General features: G+C 33.8%; 2 protein-coding genes and 1 non-coding gene across 3 annotated transcripts; 1 reads left to right on the top strand and 2 right to left on the bottom strand.

The window, feature by feature from the left end:
- Nucleotides 1-865: 865 nt before the first annotated feature.
- On the bottom strand, nucleotides 866-3,816 carry SDH5 (succinate dehydrogenase 5). The gene is made up of 4 exons (XM_078316127.1): nucleotides 3,592-3,816; nucleotides 2,490-2,794; nucleotides 1,415-1,600; nucleotides 866-1,186 (listed from the first exon to the last, which is right to left on the bottom strand). The coding sequence occupies exons 1-4, from the start codon at nucleotides 3,731-3,733 to the stop codon at nucleotides 1,130-1,132; spliced, it is 690 nt and encodes a 229-aa protein (XP_078172253.1). The 5' UTR covers nucleotides 3,734-3,816; the 3' UTR covers nucleotides 866-1,129.
- Nucleotides 3,817-9,430: 5,614 nt separating this feature from the next.
- TRNAT-AGU (transfer RNA threonine (anticodon AGU)) lies at nucleotides 9,431-9,503 on the bottom strand. Its single transcript has one exon. It is a non-coding gene; the product is annotated as a tRNA-Thr (tRNA).
- A 2,369-nt stretch (nucleotides 9,504-11,872) lies between these two features.
- On the top strand, nucleotides 11,873-13,326 carry LOC144566575 (uncharacterized). The gene is made up of 2 exons (XM_078316628.1): nucleotides 11,873-12,048; nucleotides 12,226-13,326. Exon 2 carries the CDS (start codon nucleotides 12,241-12,243, stop codon nucleotides 13,324-13,326), a length of 1,086 nt encoding a protein of 361 aa, XP_078172754.1. The 5' UTR covers nucleotides 11,873-12,048; nucleotides 12,226-12,240.
- The last annotated feature ends 6,932 nt before the right edge of the window (nucleotides 13,327-20,258 follow it).

Raw genomic sequence — 20,258 nt, 5'->3', positions numbered from 1 at the left:
ATTAAAGCACTAATATGCATGATAATATCTTCCTACTTACAGTAAACATAGTATTTCTATCCTTGGATCTTTTTTGGAGCTTCCGGTTAAAATAGTTCTTGTACTTGGTCTCTGACACAAGTACTAGTAGTTGGTATTTAATGAGGTTTTACCACTTGTCCCCTGTTTTGCTGTTCAATTTTCAAGTGCTCTTATTTAAGAGAATTTAATGGTGATGGCATTTCTGTTTCACCAAGAAATATTACAGCACCTATTTTACCCACTTTCCTTGTAGAGATTGATTATGAAAGCAACATAACAGACGTGCATACGACTAAGAGAAATGGGCAAAGGAGCGTGTAAAATTTCAGGAAAAAACATATAAAAAACAAAGAGGGTCTATTTCTTAACCAACTGTTCCAATGTTAAAAAATGATGCATGTGATTCAATTGGAGCGTATCCCCTCAGGAACTGGACTGAGTACAATACTTCCAGCCGGGAAAAAAGTAATACGGTGCCTATTTAATTAGATACAGGGAGTCCGTTTTGAATCCCGTTTTGAGATCCTTGATTAAAGCTAAAGGCTCTGATCTCATTCTACTCAGTCAGGTAATTCAATTCAATTGTGGTACGATTTAATGGACCAAGACTAGCATCAAACCGGTTTGTATTATTTGTATGGTGTAAATATACACTGAAAGAGGGTCACTAATAAAACCTATTACAAGTCGACCCATTACAAGTTCCAGATCGACAATTTACAGAGAATAATTTCTGTCTAAATTAAGTCATACACACTGATACTCATTTACGGGTTTTCTTGTACTCTTGTTGCACAGGATAGTATGCTTATTGAGAAAACAACGTCCATGACAGAATAGAAGGGATAAATTAAAAAGTATAACAATTTCTTCATCACAAAAAATTAAAAAGATAATCGAACTAACACAGCATCCCATGATGCAATATTTATCATGTTAAAATTGTACAGAAATTAAAACACTGCTACTTTTAAAGTGGCAGAATAGAGGGTACTGTATCTCAGAATTTATTTCACAAAAGGTGCATAAAAAGTCTGAGAAATATTTATGAAAATAAACAAAAACATTGGCTTTTCTCACCATCAACTAGGTACAATTTTTAACGCCTCTATGACCTCAGCTCCACATAGGATCCAGATATTCCCGAAGTGCCAAGAAGTGATACCTAACAAAACATCAGTTGGGTTTAGTGTAACAACTCCTTTTCTCGAAATTTCATCATGACATCATCTCATATTGGCTATTTTTTTTTCTTATTTAGGCCATTTCGTAGTTCATTGAGCATTCTCAATTGAACCCACAATTTTTTTTTATTTTTTTTTATTTAAAGGATATGAGACCATAGCCCCAAAAAAGTAAGAACACAACAGCGTAAATAAAAAGGAGGGTTAACCTGTCCCCACTCGGAGCCAATGCCAGAGCATCTCATCTTTAGGTGAATCATCTTTGTACCCAGCTCAGTTTCTACCTTTTTACGGAGGTAAGTTTCGTCAGGGCCAAATGAATTTAGGTACGTCATGTACCTGTTGTGTGCTGCTTTTACTGCCTCTTGAATATAGGCAGGCAGGCGACCAACGTTCTAATAAAAAACAAAAGGTAAGAAGCTGAGCATTGTGGTAAAGCAGGCCACAAAATTGAATATTTGTCTGGTGATGTTAAAATATAATAGTGATTCAGATTGCTTTTGGTTAAATTATCTCATTGCATAGTATCATAATGGTTTCCGATGCAGTATAAGATGCTTTTGTGATAATACTAATGCATCTTTTCTGGTGTAGATATGAAACTGTAGCAAAATTATTCTAGTGCTCCAATTAAAAAGCAAGAAAAATCAAGTAGCCCATATGCTAAACAATTCAGCTTAAGGGGTTGTACGGGTGCAACAAGGTAAACCAAAACTGAACCAAGCTATGAAAGGGTGGGACCCATGTTGTCGTGGAATTGTCGGTGCCATCAACCAAAGATAGAAGCAAAATCCTAGTTTAAGTTAGATCAAAGGTAGGATCAAAACACATCAAGTGAGACAACATAACCAAAAAACCTACTTCTAAGGATATTATCTGGGAACCATCTAAACACCAAAGCAAGTGAACCAAAAATGTATATCTTGGAAGTTCAGCTCTGATCGAGCATAAAAACAAACCAAAGCAAAACATACCAAAACCAATAATTAGATGAGACTACCTCAACAGTGAGATCATTGCACTTATCAGTCCTAGATAGAATTAACATCATAACAAAAAAAAAGGTACTACAGCATATTGCAATTAGACAGGATCCACCTACACACTTCAAAATATAGTAATGTACATACACATCATAAAAGGGTGACAGATTTACAGTTCACATTCGCAACATTCGGACCACCATAGATTTAACCAAAAATAGACTCAAAACTGAAAGTAACAAGACAAAACAAAGAAAAAACCCAAGCATTAAATGAAGCAAGAGAGGAGTACAGGACTGACCTCGCCAGTGATACCGCCTAGGTCATCAAGGGCCATCCTTAAAGAAACCAGCGTACCACTAAACTCCTCGCATGCTTCACCTGCAGCAAAGAGGCCTTTCAGGTGCTTTTGCCCGAGTGCGTCGCTGGTCTCCTTAGATGCCGCCTTTTTGGCCTCTGATACTACTGACTCAGGTATATGGTCCCAGCTAGTTGCCATTAAATCCTTAAATGCTGATTCAATCTCTGGGTCAGTTATTTCAGGTAGGAGCTTTGAATCAGAGCTGATGGTACGGCAAGGTTGCCATGATGAAGGGAGCATTGATCCTGAAATTTTTCGAATCCTAGAAGAATGAAAATGTGGCACGATACGATATGGTTTTGTACTGAAGCACAATTCAACCATAATAACCAACTACACACATAGCTTTGTCAGTATATAGGTCCAGTCCAGAAGAGTGCTACTGGTACAGACTGAGGAGGCTGTAGCTTGTTAAGTACAGACATGAATTTTGAGATATGTATCCTTAGGTGTTTCATAATGTAGTGTGTACACCACTATCAAGTATATTAAGGTAGACTAATGAATGCAATCTGATGTTCTATCAAAGTTAGAGAAAAAGAATAGACACGCATGCCATAGAGAATGATTGAAATTTAAGTAGATATTTTCTTGTTATAGTCATTATTAAGACATCTAAATAGAAAAGTAATAAGAGGAATCCCAGTAGGGAGCTGGTACAGGCTTAGTACCAGGGTAAAAGTTCAGGTAATGAATATCTCATGTCTAGAACAATTATTCAACATTGCAACGCATGAAAGTGAATAGAGTAAATTACATTGAACAGTTTGAGAAGTGTAATATACATTCAGACAGCTAGCAGCACACTGTAATCGGGCATAGAAACAGATATAAATCCTTCTTGTTATTAAAGAACAAAATGATAAGAAACTTAAAATAGACACGGAGAGAAGCTAGATCAATTAGATTATTGAGAAAATAAGACGAATTGAGCTAGCAAAACATCGCCCCTTATCAGAGAGACTGTATCTCATAGTACGCATCTACCTTGCAACTTCATCAATCAAAGAGAACAAGTAGTAGCTTATTAAGTAAGTAGAACCTGAGACACGATAAGAGGAAGCAACGGCCGGGATCGCGCGGTAAGAAGTGGATCGGACGGCGGCGAAGGACGAGTAGGTGGCGCGGGAGACAAGAAGCAGTCTCCGTATGGCGGCGGAGGATGATCGGAGCATCGTCGCCATTGATTCTTGATCGATCGACGGATCGAGGCTGGAGAGAGAGAGAGAGGTGGTTTTAATTTCAGAATGAGAAGAGAGTAAACCAGACAATCGCCCCTTGTATTTTTTTTTCTCCATCTCTTCATCGCACTCTATCGGAACCGGGGCCGGTCCGAACCGTTCGATTTTCGATAAGATTCAAAGAGTATAAAACATTCCAGCGGAACAATTGCGCACCAATCTTATTTCGGATTGGACGACTCATAATGGTTACTAATAAGATTGGACGACTTATAATTAGGGGTGTCAATGGCTAGGGAGGGTGGAACCATTTTCATACCCATACCCACTAAGAATTGACATTACCCATACCCTACCCATACCCTACCCATATCCGTTAAGAATTTGTCTTACCCTACCCTACCCATACCCGTTATGATTAACGGGTAACGAAACGGTAGTGGGCGAATAACGAAAATACTAATATAATGGTTCGGACAGCATAGGATCAATTTTGTCACTTGTTACATTCTTTCTTCTAACATTTCATTCCATCTCGTTCAATTTTTAAATATATATATAGAGTAAGGCTTGGGTGCTATGGATAGCATAGAGGGCTACGGTGCTATGGCTCAGTATTCGAGTTTTCAAAATTCTAACGGTCAATCCGAACCATTCATCTTGTTCTCCATATTAATATGTGTTTGGAGACCAAATTTTACATTTTTTGGAAAAATTTTACTATTTTTTTAGCTAGGTAGAAAATCACTTGATCTAAAAAATTCTGCACCATTTAGATATTTGATTTTCTACCTATCTAAAAAAATAGTAAAAAATTTCCAAAAATTGTAAAATTTGGTCTCCAAACACATATTAATATGGAGAACAAGATGAACGGTTTGGATTGACCGTTAGAATTTTGAAAACTCGAATATTGAGCCGTAGCACCGTAGCACTCTATGCTATCCATAGCACCCAAGCCTTACTATATATATATAAATAGTGGTATTTTACCACCGATTTCATTGAAATCAAGAACCATAGCATATTTGACCTAGTACCTAAAATTGGTACCAAATAAAATACGACAAGTCTGTACATCTGTTCAAAACAATAAAAAACAAAAATCAAAACAAAATTCCATGTCCACAACACAAGAAGGCAACAATAATATGCATAAAACTAACTACTACAGATCTAATAAGTCTTCATCCTCTTCGTCGCCATACATTGGAGATGGGGGGGTTGCCATCCCCAGAACCCTGCACTATAAGGTCCAAAGCTTGGGTCGGTTCTGGACTTCTGTCCACTTCCAACAGAAGGAGATCTGGAAGATCCTTAACATCAAAAGGCATTATAAGATTTAATTTTAGGAAAGAATCATCACATCTAGATTTACGCCAAAATTGAGTTAAAGAGATAATCTTATTACCAATAACCTTAATAGAACAAGGGGTACTATCATTAAAACATAATCTATTTCGTTCTAACCAAATTATCCATAGGACAGCCCCTCTTAATAATTCAACTAATAATCTATCCTTAAAAGGAATAGAAGCATCTATCAACCATAAATCTTCTAAAGTATAACAATTATAACTAAAGTTATTATGCTCGACTATCCAGTTCCATATTAAGCTAATGTAAGAACATTGAACAAAAAGATGTTCTGTACTCTCTATTTGGTCACAGAAGACACATTTTGTATCGCCTTGCCAACCTTTATTTACTAAGTTAGTCTTAGTCAAAATCTTGTCTTTTCAGACAAGCCATAAAAATATTTTAATTTTGAATGGAATATGGGATTTCCATATGGTGCTATAGGAAGAATTAGGCATTCCCCTATATTCTAACCATTGATAAAATGAATGAACAGTAAAGTTATCATCTGTGGACCAGCGCCATATAATCCTATCCTCTAATTGGTCAGATAGAGTAAAAAGAAAGAATCTATTTTGCAAAGCTAACCATTCCTCCCTATATATACCAGTTAATTGTCGTCTAAAACTAAGGTGTAAATAAGAATTAGCAAAAGCGTCAGCCACATATACGAATCTATTGGTAACAATTGAAAATAAATTGGGATATTGATGTTGTAGAGCATGTTCAGAACACCACCTATCTAGCCAAAAAGCCGTAGACTTACCATTGCCTATCTTCTTATTTAAACCTAAATTAATCACCACATGATCTTTTAAAATTGATTTCTAGAATGGAGAACACACAGAAGGGTTGGTTCTACATCCATACTTACTTAAAAGTATGGATTTCCACGTACCATGAACCGAATTATCAAGAAATCTAATCTACCATTTAGCTAAAAGAGATTGATTCATTAACTTTAAATCTAATACACCCAAACCACCTTGATCTTTACTTTTACAAACTTCCCTCCAAGCTACCAAGTAATATTTTTTCCTTGTAGAATTTCCCCCATGCCATAAAAATTTACGTCTAATTTTATCTATCTTATTTCTAATTTTTGCGGGTAATCTATACATAGACATCCAATATAATGAGATTGCAGATAACACAGAATTTAGAAGGGTGACTCTACCTCCTAAAGAGAGTAAAGACCATTTCCAACTTTGAAGTCTTTTTTCAATCTTATCTATTAAAAGTTGCCAATCTTATCCTTTCCTTTTTTGATCAATTTCTTTTTTTGGGAGAATGTCTTAATCTTATTTAAGATTAACTTAAACTCATTTGAATTATGAAGTATCTCTTATCCCTTGATATTTTTCCTAAATAAAGAAATAGCAAAAAAGTTTCTAATATACTAAGCTAAGTACATATGAGCCGATCTGGGAATCCCTCATCCTTAAATTAGTCCTTTATTCAATAAAGGTTCAACAAATACAAATAACTTGATATAATAAAAGAAAATTTGTTGATATTTGATATAATTCGAAGAAAAAAAACAGTTGAAAGTTTCCAAAATACCAAAAAGAATAGATAATCTAAATCTAAGTGACTTTTTTTTCATATTGCTAAGATTAAACAAAAGGATTTGCAAATAAAAAAGCTAATGCCACAACCAGTCCATAAATTGTTAAAGCTTCCATAAAAGCTAGACTAAGCAATAAAGTACCTCGTATTTTACCCTCTGCTTCTGGTTGTCGCGCAATACCTTCTATAGCTTGACCTGCAGCAGTGCCTTGACCAATCCCAGGCCCAATAGAAGCAAGCCCCACAGCCAATCCAGCAGCAATAACAGAAGCGGCAGAAATCAGTGGATTCATAATAAATTCCTTGCACTAAAAAAAGAAAGTGTTAATGATACAATCAACCAAAGAATTATTACCTAATTTTATTATAGGTAAATCTATTAGCTTTTCTTCCAGTTGTTTTCTCTAGAAGAGGTGGAATAGAATAACCCGGTGCAAGCGGAATGATCATATGCCTCTAATGCATTGTATGTCCCATAATAAGTTCGAGGTAGAAGATGACCATTCATAGCTATTACCTTAACAAGAAGAGTTCGACCCAATCCTTGATTTATGTCTCTGTTGATCCTGATTCGACATTAGAAGTATACAAGGTCTTCAAGTTCTTCCTCGTGTAAGAACGAAATAACTAAAAATTAGGAATTGAAATAAATAATATTTTCAAATTGTCAGAACTTTTTCGATACTTTCTTTTTCTTTTCTATTTCTGATGGAATTTTCTTAATATAAAAAAATAAAGTTTGAATTTTTCTATATTTTTCTAACCACTCTTTCATTTAATTGTTTCTTTTTACCCTTCCTTCGAGATCCTTTAGTTCATATTTTTTTATTGAATATACAATCACAGAACAAACAGATTTATATCCTAATCTATTTTTTAGAAATAAAATGCATATTTAATATATAAATATATTAATTTAATATATATAAATATATTAAAAAGTATATATAATAAGTATATATATTACTTAGTGATATTCATAGTGTTATTTAGCTAGTGAACATCTCATATTGCATAGAGATGCAGTTTTTCCAAAAAAAAGTCCATATATGAGTTGAGACTTACCATAAAAATTCTTCAAAATACATAAAAAAAATGATTGGACTTTTAAGAATTTTGTACTTTTAGCGTAACCTTTATAAATTCAAATTCGATCGTCCATTCCTTCTCTCTCCTATGTTTAAATGGTGTTCTATCTTCCTATATTTTTCTATTCTATAAAGTATATTTTCAATTTCGATCAGCAAGGAGATTTTCTTGAATCATATAGGAATTGAAATAAGCTAAAAAAAGATTATTTCAAGAAAAACTAGTCAATGATGATCCTCCATGGATTCTCCTATATAAGCTGCTGCTAAGGTTGCAAAAATAAGAGCTTGAATACCGCTTGTAAATAATCCAAGCAACATGATAGGTATAGGAATTACTAAAGGGACTAAAGAAACAAGAACAACAACTACCAATTCATCAGCTAGTATATTTCCAAAAAGTCGAAAACTCAAAGATAAAGGTTTTGTGAAATCTTCTAGAATATTAATTGGTAAAAGGATTGGGGTTGGCTTAATATATTTCTCAAAATAACTCAATCCTTTTTTGCTAAGACCCGCATAAAAATATGTCACTGACGTGAGTAAAGCTAAAGCAACCGTTGTATTTATATCATTCGGGGGGGCGGCTAACTCCCCATGAGGTAACTCTATGATTTTCCAAGGGAAAAGAGCACCTGACCAATTAGAAACGAAAATAAATAAGAACATAGTTCCTATAAAGGGAACCCAAGGACCATATACATCTCCAATCTGAGTTTTGCTTAAGTCCCGAATAAATTCAAGAATATATTCAAAGAAATTCTGACCATCAGTCGGAATGGTTTGTGGACTCTGAATAGCTATGATGACTGACACTAACAAGATTGCAATTACAATCCAAGAAGTGATAAGTACTTGGCCATGGATTTGTAAATCTCCTATTTGCCAATAGAGATGTTGACCTACTTCTACAGCAGATATCTCAAATAACAGATTATATGTTCTAATGGAGCATGATATAACATTCATAATTTCTTTTCCTCTGATATAATTTGACTTCAAAAAATCAAAAAAGGAACCATTTTTTTCAATTCAACAATTTAAGTATCCTATATTTAGGATACCAAAAAGTCCTTTTGTATCCTATTAAGCTGAAACTAAGCTGAAACTTCCTTCTTGCATACGAGCCTATATCCAAGCAAATGAAGAACTTTTTCATAGATCTTAATTATTTAATATTTTAATGATATTAAAAGTTCTATTTATAAAATATTCTTCATTCATGTCGTACTCGAGCAAGACAAAGTCTCCCGTCCAGATAGGATGAGCACCTAAGTCCTCAGAAAGCCTGCATCGTAGTATCAATGGAGTAGGCATTGGTGTGGGGTAGTAAAAAAGGATCTGCACCCACACCCACAATATTGTTCCCTTAGTATCCAGGTCAATGAGATCGACTTTGCCGAGACTCCAGGTCCAGGTCCTCGGATATCAAATCCATTAATGGCTCTAGCTCTAACATTTAGATCAAAATCACGAAAAGGATAATGAACATGGTCCATAAAATAGCCTTCCTCAGAAGGATATTCATCCTCTGAGGATTCTGTGTAATCCTCAGATGAACCTTCTTTTTGCGTTGAATCTTTTGATTCCTCTAATTCTAATTTTGTTGAATTTTTTGAATTTTGATGACCATCTTCATCATAAGCAAGGTTTTTTTTCTTTTTCTTCTATAGAAAAGAAAAAAAGCCCGCTATCGGAGTTGAACCGATGACCATCGCATTACTAATGCGATGCTCTAACCTCTGAGCTAAGTGGGCTCACATAAGAAAACAACTGTTGAAATTCAAAAAATCTCAAATATGTTATATAAAATTTGAAAAGATTGGTCTTAATAAAAAATAAAAAAAAAGAAGAAGAATAGATTAAAGATACAATCTAAGATTCGATTCAATCAATTTTTGAGTTTCATTTGAAAAAAAAAGTGAATAAATTGAAAAAAGATAAATATAGAACTCTCGATTATTTAATAATCAATGTATAGAACTTTAGACTGTTGAAAATCAATAATTAATTAATAAAATTATTTCTGACTAAATTGAACTAAAAAAAATTAATAAATGGAAAAGAAATAATAATTATAGTAGGGAAATGGATAAAAATGAAAATTGCATTTTAGTCTCAAAAAAAGGGGATATGGCGAAATTGGTAGACGTTACGGACTTGCATTGGATTGAGCCTTGGTATGGAAACTTGCTAAGTGTTAACTTCCAAATTCAGAGAAACCCTGGAATTAAAAATGGGCAATCCTGAGCCAAATCTTCTTTTTGAGAAAAAGAAATATATAAAATATTTCTTATTTCAGATAAGAAATAATATTTTTTCTTATCTAATATTAAAGATAGGTGCAGAGACTCGATGGAAGCTTTTCTAACGAATAGAATTTATCATGTTGCAATACTAAAATTTCTCTATCGAAATAAGAGAAAGGATAGCCGTCTATACCAAACAAAGACGTACGTATATGTGATAATTAATCAAATTATTAATCATAAAATCAAATCATATTATTTATGTCAATAAATAAATTAACAATGATTATGGAATAGCAAATTTAGGAATTTCGATGAATTCCATAAATTATGAATTGTTTGTGGTGAATTGATTCAATTATGAAATTTAATGAGAAAAAAACTCAATTTTTAATAATCAATTTATTCTATTTATGGAATTCATTATAGAGTTTGTTAGATTGAAAAAATGATGATAACTCAAACGAGAATAAAGAGAGAGTCCATTCTACATGTCAATATCGACAACAATGAAATTTATAGTAAGAGGAAAATCCGTCGATTTTTGAAATCATGAGGGTTCAAGTCCCTCTATCCCCAATAAAAAGCCCATTTGATTTTCAAAATATCTCTTTTTAATTTTGATGAAAAATAAAAAATAAAATTCACTATCTTTTCTTTTTAATTCGTTCTATTTTCTCATTTCGCAAATAGATCTGAAAAAAAAAATATTTATTATGCAAAATAATAAAATATAAGCATATGAAAAGATCCTAAGCATATGCAAAGAATCGTTCTTCTATAATGAAATCATTACCAATCATCATTATCTTAAACATGGATTATTCAATTTTTTTGAATAAATTTTTATTTTAATTTTATTTGAACTCCTTTATTTAATTGACAAGGGCATAGGTACGAGTATTCTACTCGAGTGATACACAAGAAATAGTCGGGATAGCGGTGTCATTGACACCCCTACTTATAATGGTTACTTAACCAAATTTGGTCTGTTTCCCATCAGATTCGTGCCCTCTCAGGTATTGCAGAGGACTACCAACCCTCACTTAATTCGGCAACAAAGAATTAAGTCTCCTTAAGGTTTAATCTGTTTTCTTTAGTTTCCTTAGCTGCTTAATCCTACTGAACATTGGTTCCTTAGCGTGGATTAATAATACCTCATTTAGCTTTCTTTTGTCCGGATCTTAATCATCTGTCCGGATCTTAAGGCACCTCTACTCCTTTCTTTAGCTTTTTTAGCTTTTATTCACGGATTAAGACAATCGAATATCGATTCTTTAGTGCTCTTTGAGCTCTTAATCATTTGTTGCCGAACAGCCGATTTGGGATTCAGGCTATTGCACGACAGTATTATTGGACTTTGAGATTCGTGTCAAGTTAAAAAGAACCGTCCAGATCTAGTAATTGTAAAAGATTCCCTTATCAGGTATTGGAGAGGATGTGACTTCCATCGGTCTAAGTTCTTCAGCTCTTGTTTTTGTTTCGTTCATTCTTTGATAAACAGGTCACATTGGGTTGGGTGCATGGATCTATAAGCACAAAGCGGATCTTCGGTCCGATATGCAAAATTTTACAATATGGACCTCTTTCTTTGGGCTTATAGTAAATTTAATTGGGCTATAATTTTAAATTGGTCCTATACTAGGCCTAGTTGGATCATTTCATGGTCTGCAAACATGAATTTCCTGCTGTCTAAAACCATGACAAAAAGTATATTTCCTTTGCATGAAAATAATTGTATCAAAGGATAAGCGGCCATTTTTATTAATACCCAAAAAAAAAAACATTTTTACAATAATAACCTGACAATTTTTTTTTTTTTAAATCTGACCAGACCGCCGGTAATTGGGGCGGTCCGATTCCATACCAGACCGCCAGGACCCTGGGCGGTCCAGTAGGGACCAGACCGCCGGTAATTGGGGCGGTCCACTATGCTGCCATATAGCAGCTCTGTCTGCTGTCTCTCTAGCACAGTATCATTTATTAAACCACAGAGAAGAAAGAGAGAGCGATTTTGAAGCGATTTTAAGCGATTTAGAGGCGATTGCTACAGGTATATTATTTTTTATTTAATTATTTTATGTTTAATTTTTAATTAATAATTATTATACCCGCAGTCTGTAAAAACTATAAATTAGGCTTTAAGTAATATTATAATTAACTTTTAAATTCCAAAAAATAATGAATCTATTATACTGTAATTCTTATGAATGTTTTTTTTTAAATGTAGTTTGTTAAGGACAAAATGCTGGTTGCACTGTACGTGGGCGGTAGGCTAATTAAGGGTGCAGATGGCGTGTATTACTCGAAAGATGCCTCATTCGGCTTGCAGGTTAATGAAAGAACCACATTTATTGAACTTAAGCAACTAGTATATGAAAAGACTGGTGTGAACCCCGACCGGTATGAATTAGAATTGGCTACCCGAATTGACACACAACGGGCTGGGGCGGGTAGACCTTACTTTGTGAGTTTTCCTATAACAGATGAGGAGTTGTGGAAGGCTGTGTACCAACAATTTGAGTCTAGGGGGGTCGCTATGATAGACTTATATTCCAGGAGGGTTCCCCAGGCCGGGGCTAGACCTTTTAGTGCGGCTGGGGCTGGACCTTCTAGGGCTCCCCCTGCTGGACCTTCAGGTTATGACAATTCGGCTTATGACAGCCAGGGGTACCACCACTCCCCTCATGACAGCCAGGGGTACCACCACTCCCCTCATGACAGTCAGGGGTACCACCACTCCCCTCATGACAACCAGGGGTACCACAGTCCCTGTTATGACAACCCGGGGTACCATAACTCCCGTGAGTTTACTGAAGTTGTACCACCACCACCACCACCGCCCAGACAGACACCCATAATCCCTACATTTCCAGCTATACCAGAGTCATTACCGATACAGTTATCCGTTAATCCAAATGATACTAATATTGATGTTGATGCTATTGATGCCATACCGGAAAGAGAAATGGAAACCGGAGATGAATACCAAGGAATTTGGGAATCTGATGACTTATCAGATGGTGATGCAAATGTACCAGGTTTGTCCAGGGAAGAAAAATTCCCAATCAGGGGTCGAGGGAATAGGCATCCTGTCGCCACATTCAACGATACCACAGCTTTTGAAGAGGCTGACATTAGTTTCTTTGGTCCTCGTGTTGTATACAATCGTGAACTTGCCCCAGGGCAAGTCTATACCAACATAGATGAACTTGTAAAGAAAATCTATGAGACTCACGTTCACGGCAACTGGGAATGTATATTAGAAAAAAGAGAATCAAAAAGATTGGTTGTGATATGCAAAAATGCCCCTCGTTGTGAGTTAGCTTGAACACACAACGAGTCAGCGGGTTGCGGTCGGTTTCGAGATCCTTCGCTTCGCCTCCAAACCTTCCCAAAAGCACCAAATCACGATCAATGTACCACAAAGACACCCCTACGAGAGAGAGAGGGGCAAAAATATTCAAAATTGGTTAGAGAGAGAGAGAGGGAGAGTGAGGCAGAAAGAGAGAGAGAGGGAGAGAGAGAGGCAGAAGAGAGAGAGAGGGGCAGCAGAGAGAGAGAGTGCACCTGGCGGAGCCGAGCGGCGGGCGTGGCGGAGCTGGGCGGGCGTGGCGGAGCTGGGCGGGGTGGGGGGCGCGGCGCTGCGCTTTTCTTTTCTTTTTTCGTTCTGGTTCGGTAAACAGAGAAAGGAAGAAGGGGAGGGGGGGCTAACGGGTCGGGTATCTGGCAGCATAGTGGACCGCCCCAATTACCGGCGGTCTGGTCCCTACTGGACCGCCCAGGGTCCTGGCGGTCTGGTATGGAATCGGACCGCCCCAATTACCGGCGGTCTGGTCAGATTTAAAAAAAAAAAAATTGTCAGGTTATTATTGTAAAAATGTTTTTTTTTTTGGGTATTAATAAAAATGGCCGAAGGATAAGGGAGCATGGTGGGTACTCTCATAGCCTCATAGGTGAATATTTTGATTGTTCCTCATCTTTTAAACATTTGGATTTCGATTAAATTTTAAAGATTAACATGGCAGGATTTACAAATTTATTTTATTGTTACCATGCAATAAATTATATTATTCAAGCCGAACAATTAATTCTATATGTATCCCTCCACACATAAAAAAGATCAAAGCGATCGACCTGTACGAATTCACCGTCACCTTATTTACTTTAGTATGTTTTCATTAAATAATTATTTTATAAAAAAAAAAAAGACGTTATCTTATTACGAGATATGTTTATATTCATGGGGATCAAATCCCTGCTTTTGAGGTGTCAACACACATAATGATCAACAAATGAAATCATTTTAGCTTATTAATTATATGCACAATACTGATCAACAAATTTAAAAAGATCGCTCCATGTGGACAGGGATCAAGCTTGCCAACTAGAAACAAAACAAGAGGAAAAAAAAAACTTATGGCTATGAATATCCCACATGTATTTCTTAATACAAAACCCATGACAGCATTAACACTTTGTCAGATATAACTACACATTTCAAAGTGCCACGAATGCACTCAATTTGTTTAGTCTATTGTTAAGGAATTACAAGTGGACATTATTTGTTCACTTTACACACACAATCCGAGAAAAGATAGCTGTTCTCTTTTCTTTGTATATGAAATTTGTTTAGCTGTTCTCTTGGAATGTACGTGCTTCTAGAGAAAACTGAGCTACGTACATGATCGAAATATTTTTAAGTCAATGTCTCGATTGTTCGTTGTGCTTTAAAATCCAATAAAAGATTTCCAAATTTTAAGCCGACTCAGTTATTTCGAAAGGGAACAGAGATGTACGACAGACATTGGGTCAAATTTAATTTTTGTCTTTTTAATATGCTTTAAGATTTATACAGATAATATATTTTGAGATTTGTTCTGTATTTTTTAAACAAAAGTGTGAATCGTAATGTGGAACACACAGTTCTAATCAAACAGTGTGAATGAAATTTAACATTTGACATTTGTTGAGTATTCGATATTCATATTGGTTTATTCAATAAGACCCGGATATAAATGTAATTTACAATACTCAACTCTATTTTTTGACATCCTAATTGTCATAGTATTTTTGTTTCGTAATAAAGGGATTCCCTCATGGACCATTATTTGATCCAACCTGACAAAACCTCTTAATTAATTATTACAACAAATTATAATAATTAACTTTTAGTTAAGCCAGAGGAGCACCAGATTAGCAAATCGATCAGTTAAGATGCCACGAATGCACATGATTTATATAATTTAGATCTTACATACACAAGTGGATAATATCTATTCACAATTGCTTTGCCTCAAATCAATGCCACAAGTACTTAAAAAAGGTAATATTACAACTTGTCATGTTAAGTTAAAAGAGTTGTTTGCTCTAAGTTAGACGAAGCGTGCATTATTTTATTGTCTTTTTTTTTTTGTGAGTGTACGTACGTTCTTTTATTGTCAAGTGTTTGCATGGAAAGCGAGACTATTTTTAAATAGTTTTTATTTATTTTTTATTTTTGGCAACATATATAGTAGTTAGGTGCACACGGATCATATATAATTAATGGTGATCGAATTAGATAACACTTCTCAAAACTATATGATAGATTAATTGTATAAGCAGCTACAATATAAAAGGTCTTTGATTAAAATGCGAAAATATATGTCATTCTACAAAACATTGATTATAAATCATATATAAGTTTTTTTTTTCTGATAAAGATAGTAGGTCAAGCTATACAACTATTTAATATCTACAAATGATTGTTCCTTCTGAGTTTCGAACATGTTTTTTTTAAACAAAGAGCATTGTGTCTTTGTTAATTACTAGACCAAAAGCTCATTCTCGGAAAAAAAAATATAATAGTTTAAAATATATTTATTATGCACACCACAATCGGATGCATTCTTTGTTTGAAGGTTAACGGAAATACAGTTAACAGATATATTGATTAAAAATGTTTAATATTACAAATATAATTACATATAATGCTCCCACCCTAATCTCTAACACTATGTACATGGAGCATGTCATATAAACTATTTAGCCATTATCTAGCCACCTCTGATGTTGTGTCATAATCAGATGACCCACTATTTTTTGTCTATTAGAGAAGAACATTTTGTTTCTCTCTCTCCACAGTGCCCACGTACCTGCTGCCCATATCACATCCCATTGAACCCATAGTAGGATGCATTCTATGTTGTAATAAATTTTGTAATGGATTATATATGCTATTTCAAAGATATATATATATATATATATGAGCATATAGTCATGCCTCAACAAGGTTGAGATCATTTTTTTCATCTAGATGTGGAGAAAGTTATAAATGTACGGTGTTTCTCTAATTATATGAGGCTTTTTGTATTGTTGCGTAAGAACTTATGTTTACAAAAGAAAAATGAAAAATATTTGCCATTAAGCAAAAGATAATTCTACTCCAAATTTTAAGGAAAGTTCAAATTTTAATTTGTATATAATTTTTCATGTTATGACTGGTTGTTATTGTTTGAAACTCTCTTCAACAATAAAAGTAGATTATTCTAAATGCATATGGTTCTTTTACTAATTTATATGACTTTAACTTGTTATCTTCTTAAAACAATTCCTTCCGCCTCCGGCTTTTTCTACTAGATTTATATCGTCACTAAGAATTCAAATTTTAAGATATTGTAGAAAGAATCTGAACGCTTCAATTCACATTGCACGTATATTAAAAGTATCCCACGAATTTCCAAATTGATCCGAATTTTGATCACATTGTTCAAATTTCAAACACAAAATTTGAGGTACTGTAGAAAATACGGACTTCTCTACTCCATTGTTTAGGATTTTGATTTATCAGGGACAGGGAGTATCTGTTATTCTACGCTCCATGTGCAACCAATTCTTTGCCCACCAAAATGCTTGGAAAAGTTACAAAGAATCTCATTGGATGATAACTTTTGGCATTTAATGCGAAAAGTATATGATCTGTTATTCTATTGGAGCTGGGTCGACGAGACGACGACTATATAGCTTATTCAACGCTCTCTACTAGCATTGTTTCTTAGCTTTGCATTTCTCTAATTAACAATTTACTACAATATTATTAAAAATTGTTGTTGTGGAATAGACTAAGTATATTAAGCTCCACTATTTAACCACTAATTAATCATTGACATTTTTCCATAAAAGTCTCAGGCATCTCTTGCTGACACTATTCATCTCTCCTCTTTTAGTTAACTTGGAATTAAGAACCCTTCCTCTCTATCCATACAACAAACTTGATACATCGGTTCTCAATTTGGGAGTGTTTCATTGGTGAATTTTGAGGTGTCTTCAATTGCATGCGTTGCTTTCATCAAAATAAGCTACATCTTGAGAGGGTCACTCCTCATTTGATCATTTATCAGGTTAGTTTTCTCTTTCAAATTTATTTTTTAGTTGGTTTCCTTTTCATTTGTTGTTCATGCTCTCCATATAGGAGCTCTTGCTTGATTGATATTTGAAAAGGCAAACGTTTTTTTATCCTTCAACAATCACAATGTGTATATCAAATAGGTCTCGTTTTTTTTTTACTGTATATAATTATTTTTTGTTAGAGGCATGGAAAATGCACATACTTTCTATCTTTCAAGCTTCCTTGTATATATATTCTCTCCTGTGCTTGTAATTCAATAAACTCTTTTCTTAACTAATAAAATATAATAAGGTAACTGAAATATCAGCACAATTTTGTTGTTGTCTAATAACTTGCATTGGTTAGCATAATATTTTAGACTCATGAATGTTAATTATACAAATCATAACAACAGCCAATATTCTAATCCGTTAAGCTTGGCAAATAAGACCAAAAAAAAAATGGAAATAACTTCCATTACATTAATCTCCGTTTAGAATCAGAATGCAAGGCCCAAACTGTAAATTGGGCTATTAAAAATACGGCCCATTAGGAGGCCCAATATTCCATGGTTGCTCTATTATAAAATTCACATAATGTACAACCATGTCTCCTTCAACCTGAACAAGTTCCAAAAGCAAAAACCCCCACTCTCTATAAGTGCCCCTAATGCTAACTAAAGTATCCACTTTTGAGATTAGAAAGGCTATGTAAAGACAAAAAAATTAAGGCAAGTAGAGTTGCTTGCAATTCCACTTCCACCACTTCTATTGGGTGCCTTTTGACCTTACCCTAATTGTTGTCCCTAAAATTTGAAACATCGTTATCAATTTATCAAAAGGTTAAGACTTGGGGTCGCTTCAGCACTCTTTTGGTTTTTGGGTTATTGGTATTTTTCTTGATTTTGGTCATGTACCATCCGCAGATGTTTCAAATTTGAAATTGATATTAAAACGATCATCTAGACTCATTAAAAAAAATATATATTGTTAAGTCAAAGTTCTTATCTGCGGAATAAATTTTTAAATATTTTTAGCCATTTTTTAAATAATAATAATAATAATGAATTAGCATGTATTAACTAAAAACAAAAATACATAGTTTACTGTTTATGGATTTGACATGGACAAACATTTTATTTATTTATATTCTGAAAAAAAAATATGAGCCGATAACAACAAATCAAAGTTGATGTTTGTTTACTGTTCAGGTAAGGAAGAATCATCTTTTTAAAAAGAATGGAATACTTGAAATTCCTCTTTAAAGTGTAATAATAATAAAGGTTGGAGAACAAAATACCATTTAGCACTAAATTATAACTTTTCAGTGAGAGAGTTCACATCACCGCGCATATTTTAATTTATCTTTATATATATATTTTTAAATCATTTGATAAGTTCAGTACGTATAGACCGGGTTTTTTAGTGGATTGTAAAGCCTGAACCCTAAACCCGATCCAATAACATTTCTACATTATGCCTCCACTATGGTGAACATAGATGAATAATTTATTGGTAGAGAGAGAGAGAGAGTTTAATTTGCTCTGATGTAACAATTAGAAAATTAAGTAACAACAAACTTCAAATTTCCACCTCACATTTAACAATGCATGATTATTATACTGGCACTTTTTATCTCTATTTACACAATAGTCGTTATCAAGTTACCAGACAATATTTTTTATTCTATCTTTATGTAATTATGTTGAATGGCACCAACCCACACTAAAATTCATATCTACACACGTTTCATGGATAACAAATCTTTTACGCATATTTATTTGAGTGAGTCTATGGTACTATGCATATCACGGGTTGTTACCGTGCTACGGCTCTATATTTGAGTTTTTAAATTCTAACGGTCGATCCGAACCGTTCATCTTGTTCTCCATATTAATATGTGTTTGGAGACCAAATTTTAGATTTTTTGAAATTTTTTTACTATTTTTTTAGATATTTAGAAAATCACTTAATCTGAAAATTCTGGCCCATCCAAAAACAGTGATTTTCAATAAATCTAATAAAATAGTAAAAAAATTTCAAAAAATATAAAATTTGGTCTCCAAACACATATTAATATGGAGAACAAGATGAACGGTTTGGATCGACCGTTAGAATTTGAAAACTCGAATATAGAGCCGTAGCACGATGCCAAATCATAATATGCAGAGTACCATAGACTCACTCTTTGTTTTATGATACATCTAAATAAATGTTAGGAATTTATTTGTTCTTTTTAATTGTATTATCGTAATGTGGTTTTAATTGCCATCATTTATCTGATTCCTTGCTATTTGGATACTTCAGTTGGTGTTTGGTTCATTGAAGGTGACTTGTGCCTAAGCATAAAAGCTACTAGAATTTTCTAAAGATGCCAAATTGACAAAGACATTCAAAGTATCTAAAACCGTGTCATATACAATACCTCAAATTTGAGTTTGAAATCTAGACCGTTCGATTATAATTCATATTAATTCAGTTCAAAATGAAAATTTGCAAAATATTTTTAATATTCGTGTCAATGTGGATTGAATGGTCCGAATTATTTCCGCAGGAACTTAAAATATGAGTTATTAATTTGAATCGTATACCGCAATATTGGTCTGATTTTGTATTTTTTTTTATAGTTTACTTTAAATATTTTTTTCCCAAATCTATATATATATGAAAGACATCAAAACTTCTATTAACTCAAGTATATTTTTAAAAGATACTATAACTTTTTATATATATATATTTATATTTACAAAATAAAATTTAGATATGCATATGTATCTTTAACTTTTGTATTATTAACTGTTAGAACATCTATACTGAACACTTTATGTTCTTTAAAAGAAATTACTTTTTAATTTTGACATTGACGAAATGATTGATAATTATCAATTTACATTA

Source organism: Carex rostrata, chromosome 15 (assembly GCF_964058835.1).
Source record: "Carex rostrata chromosome 15, lpCarRost1.2, whole genome shotgun sequence".
NCBI classification, from domain to species: Eukaryota; Viridiplantae; Streptophyta; class Magnoliopsida; order Poales; family Cyperaceae; genus Carex; species Carex rostrata.
This window is presented reverse-complemented; position numbering and strand designations above follow the sequence as displayed.

Excerpts from the sequence above, each read along its gene's own strand:
- SDH5 (XM_078316127.1), bottom strand. The coding sequence starts at position 3,733 with ATGGCGACGATGCTCCGATCATCCTCCGCCGCCATACGGAGACTGCTT. Across the intron at positions 2,795-3,591 it reads TTCCTCTTATCGTGTCTCAG|GATCAATGCTCCCTTCATCA; the intron begins GTTCTACTTACT and ends GAAAAATTTCAG. Across the intron at positions 1,601-2,489 it reads TAGGCGGTATCACTGGCGAG|AACGTTGGTCGCCTGCCTGC; the intron begins GTCAGTCCTGTA and ends GTTTTTTATTAG.
- LOC144566575 (XM_078316628.1), top strand. The coding sequence starts at position 12,241 with ATGCTGGTTGCACTGTACGTGGGCGGTAGGCTAATTAAGGGTGCAGAT.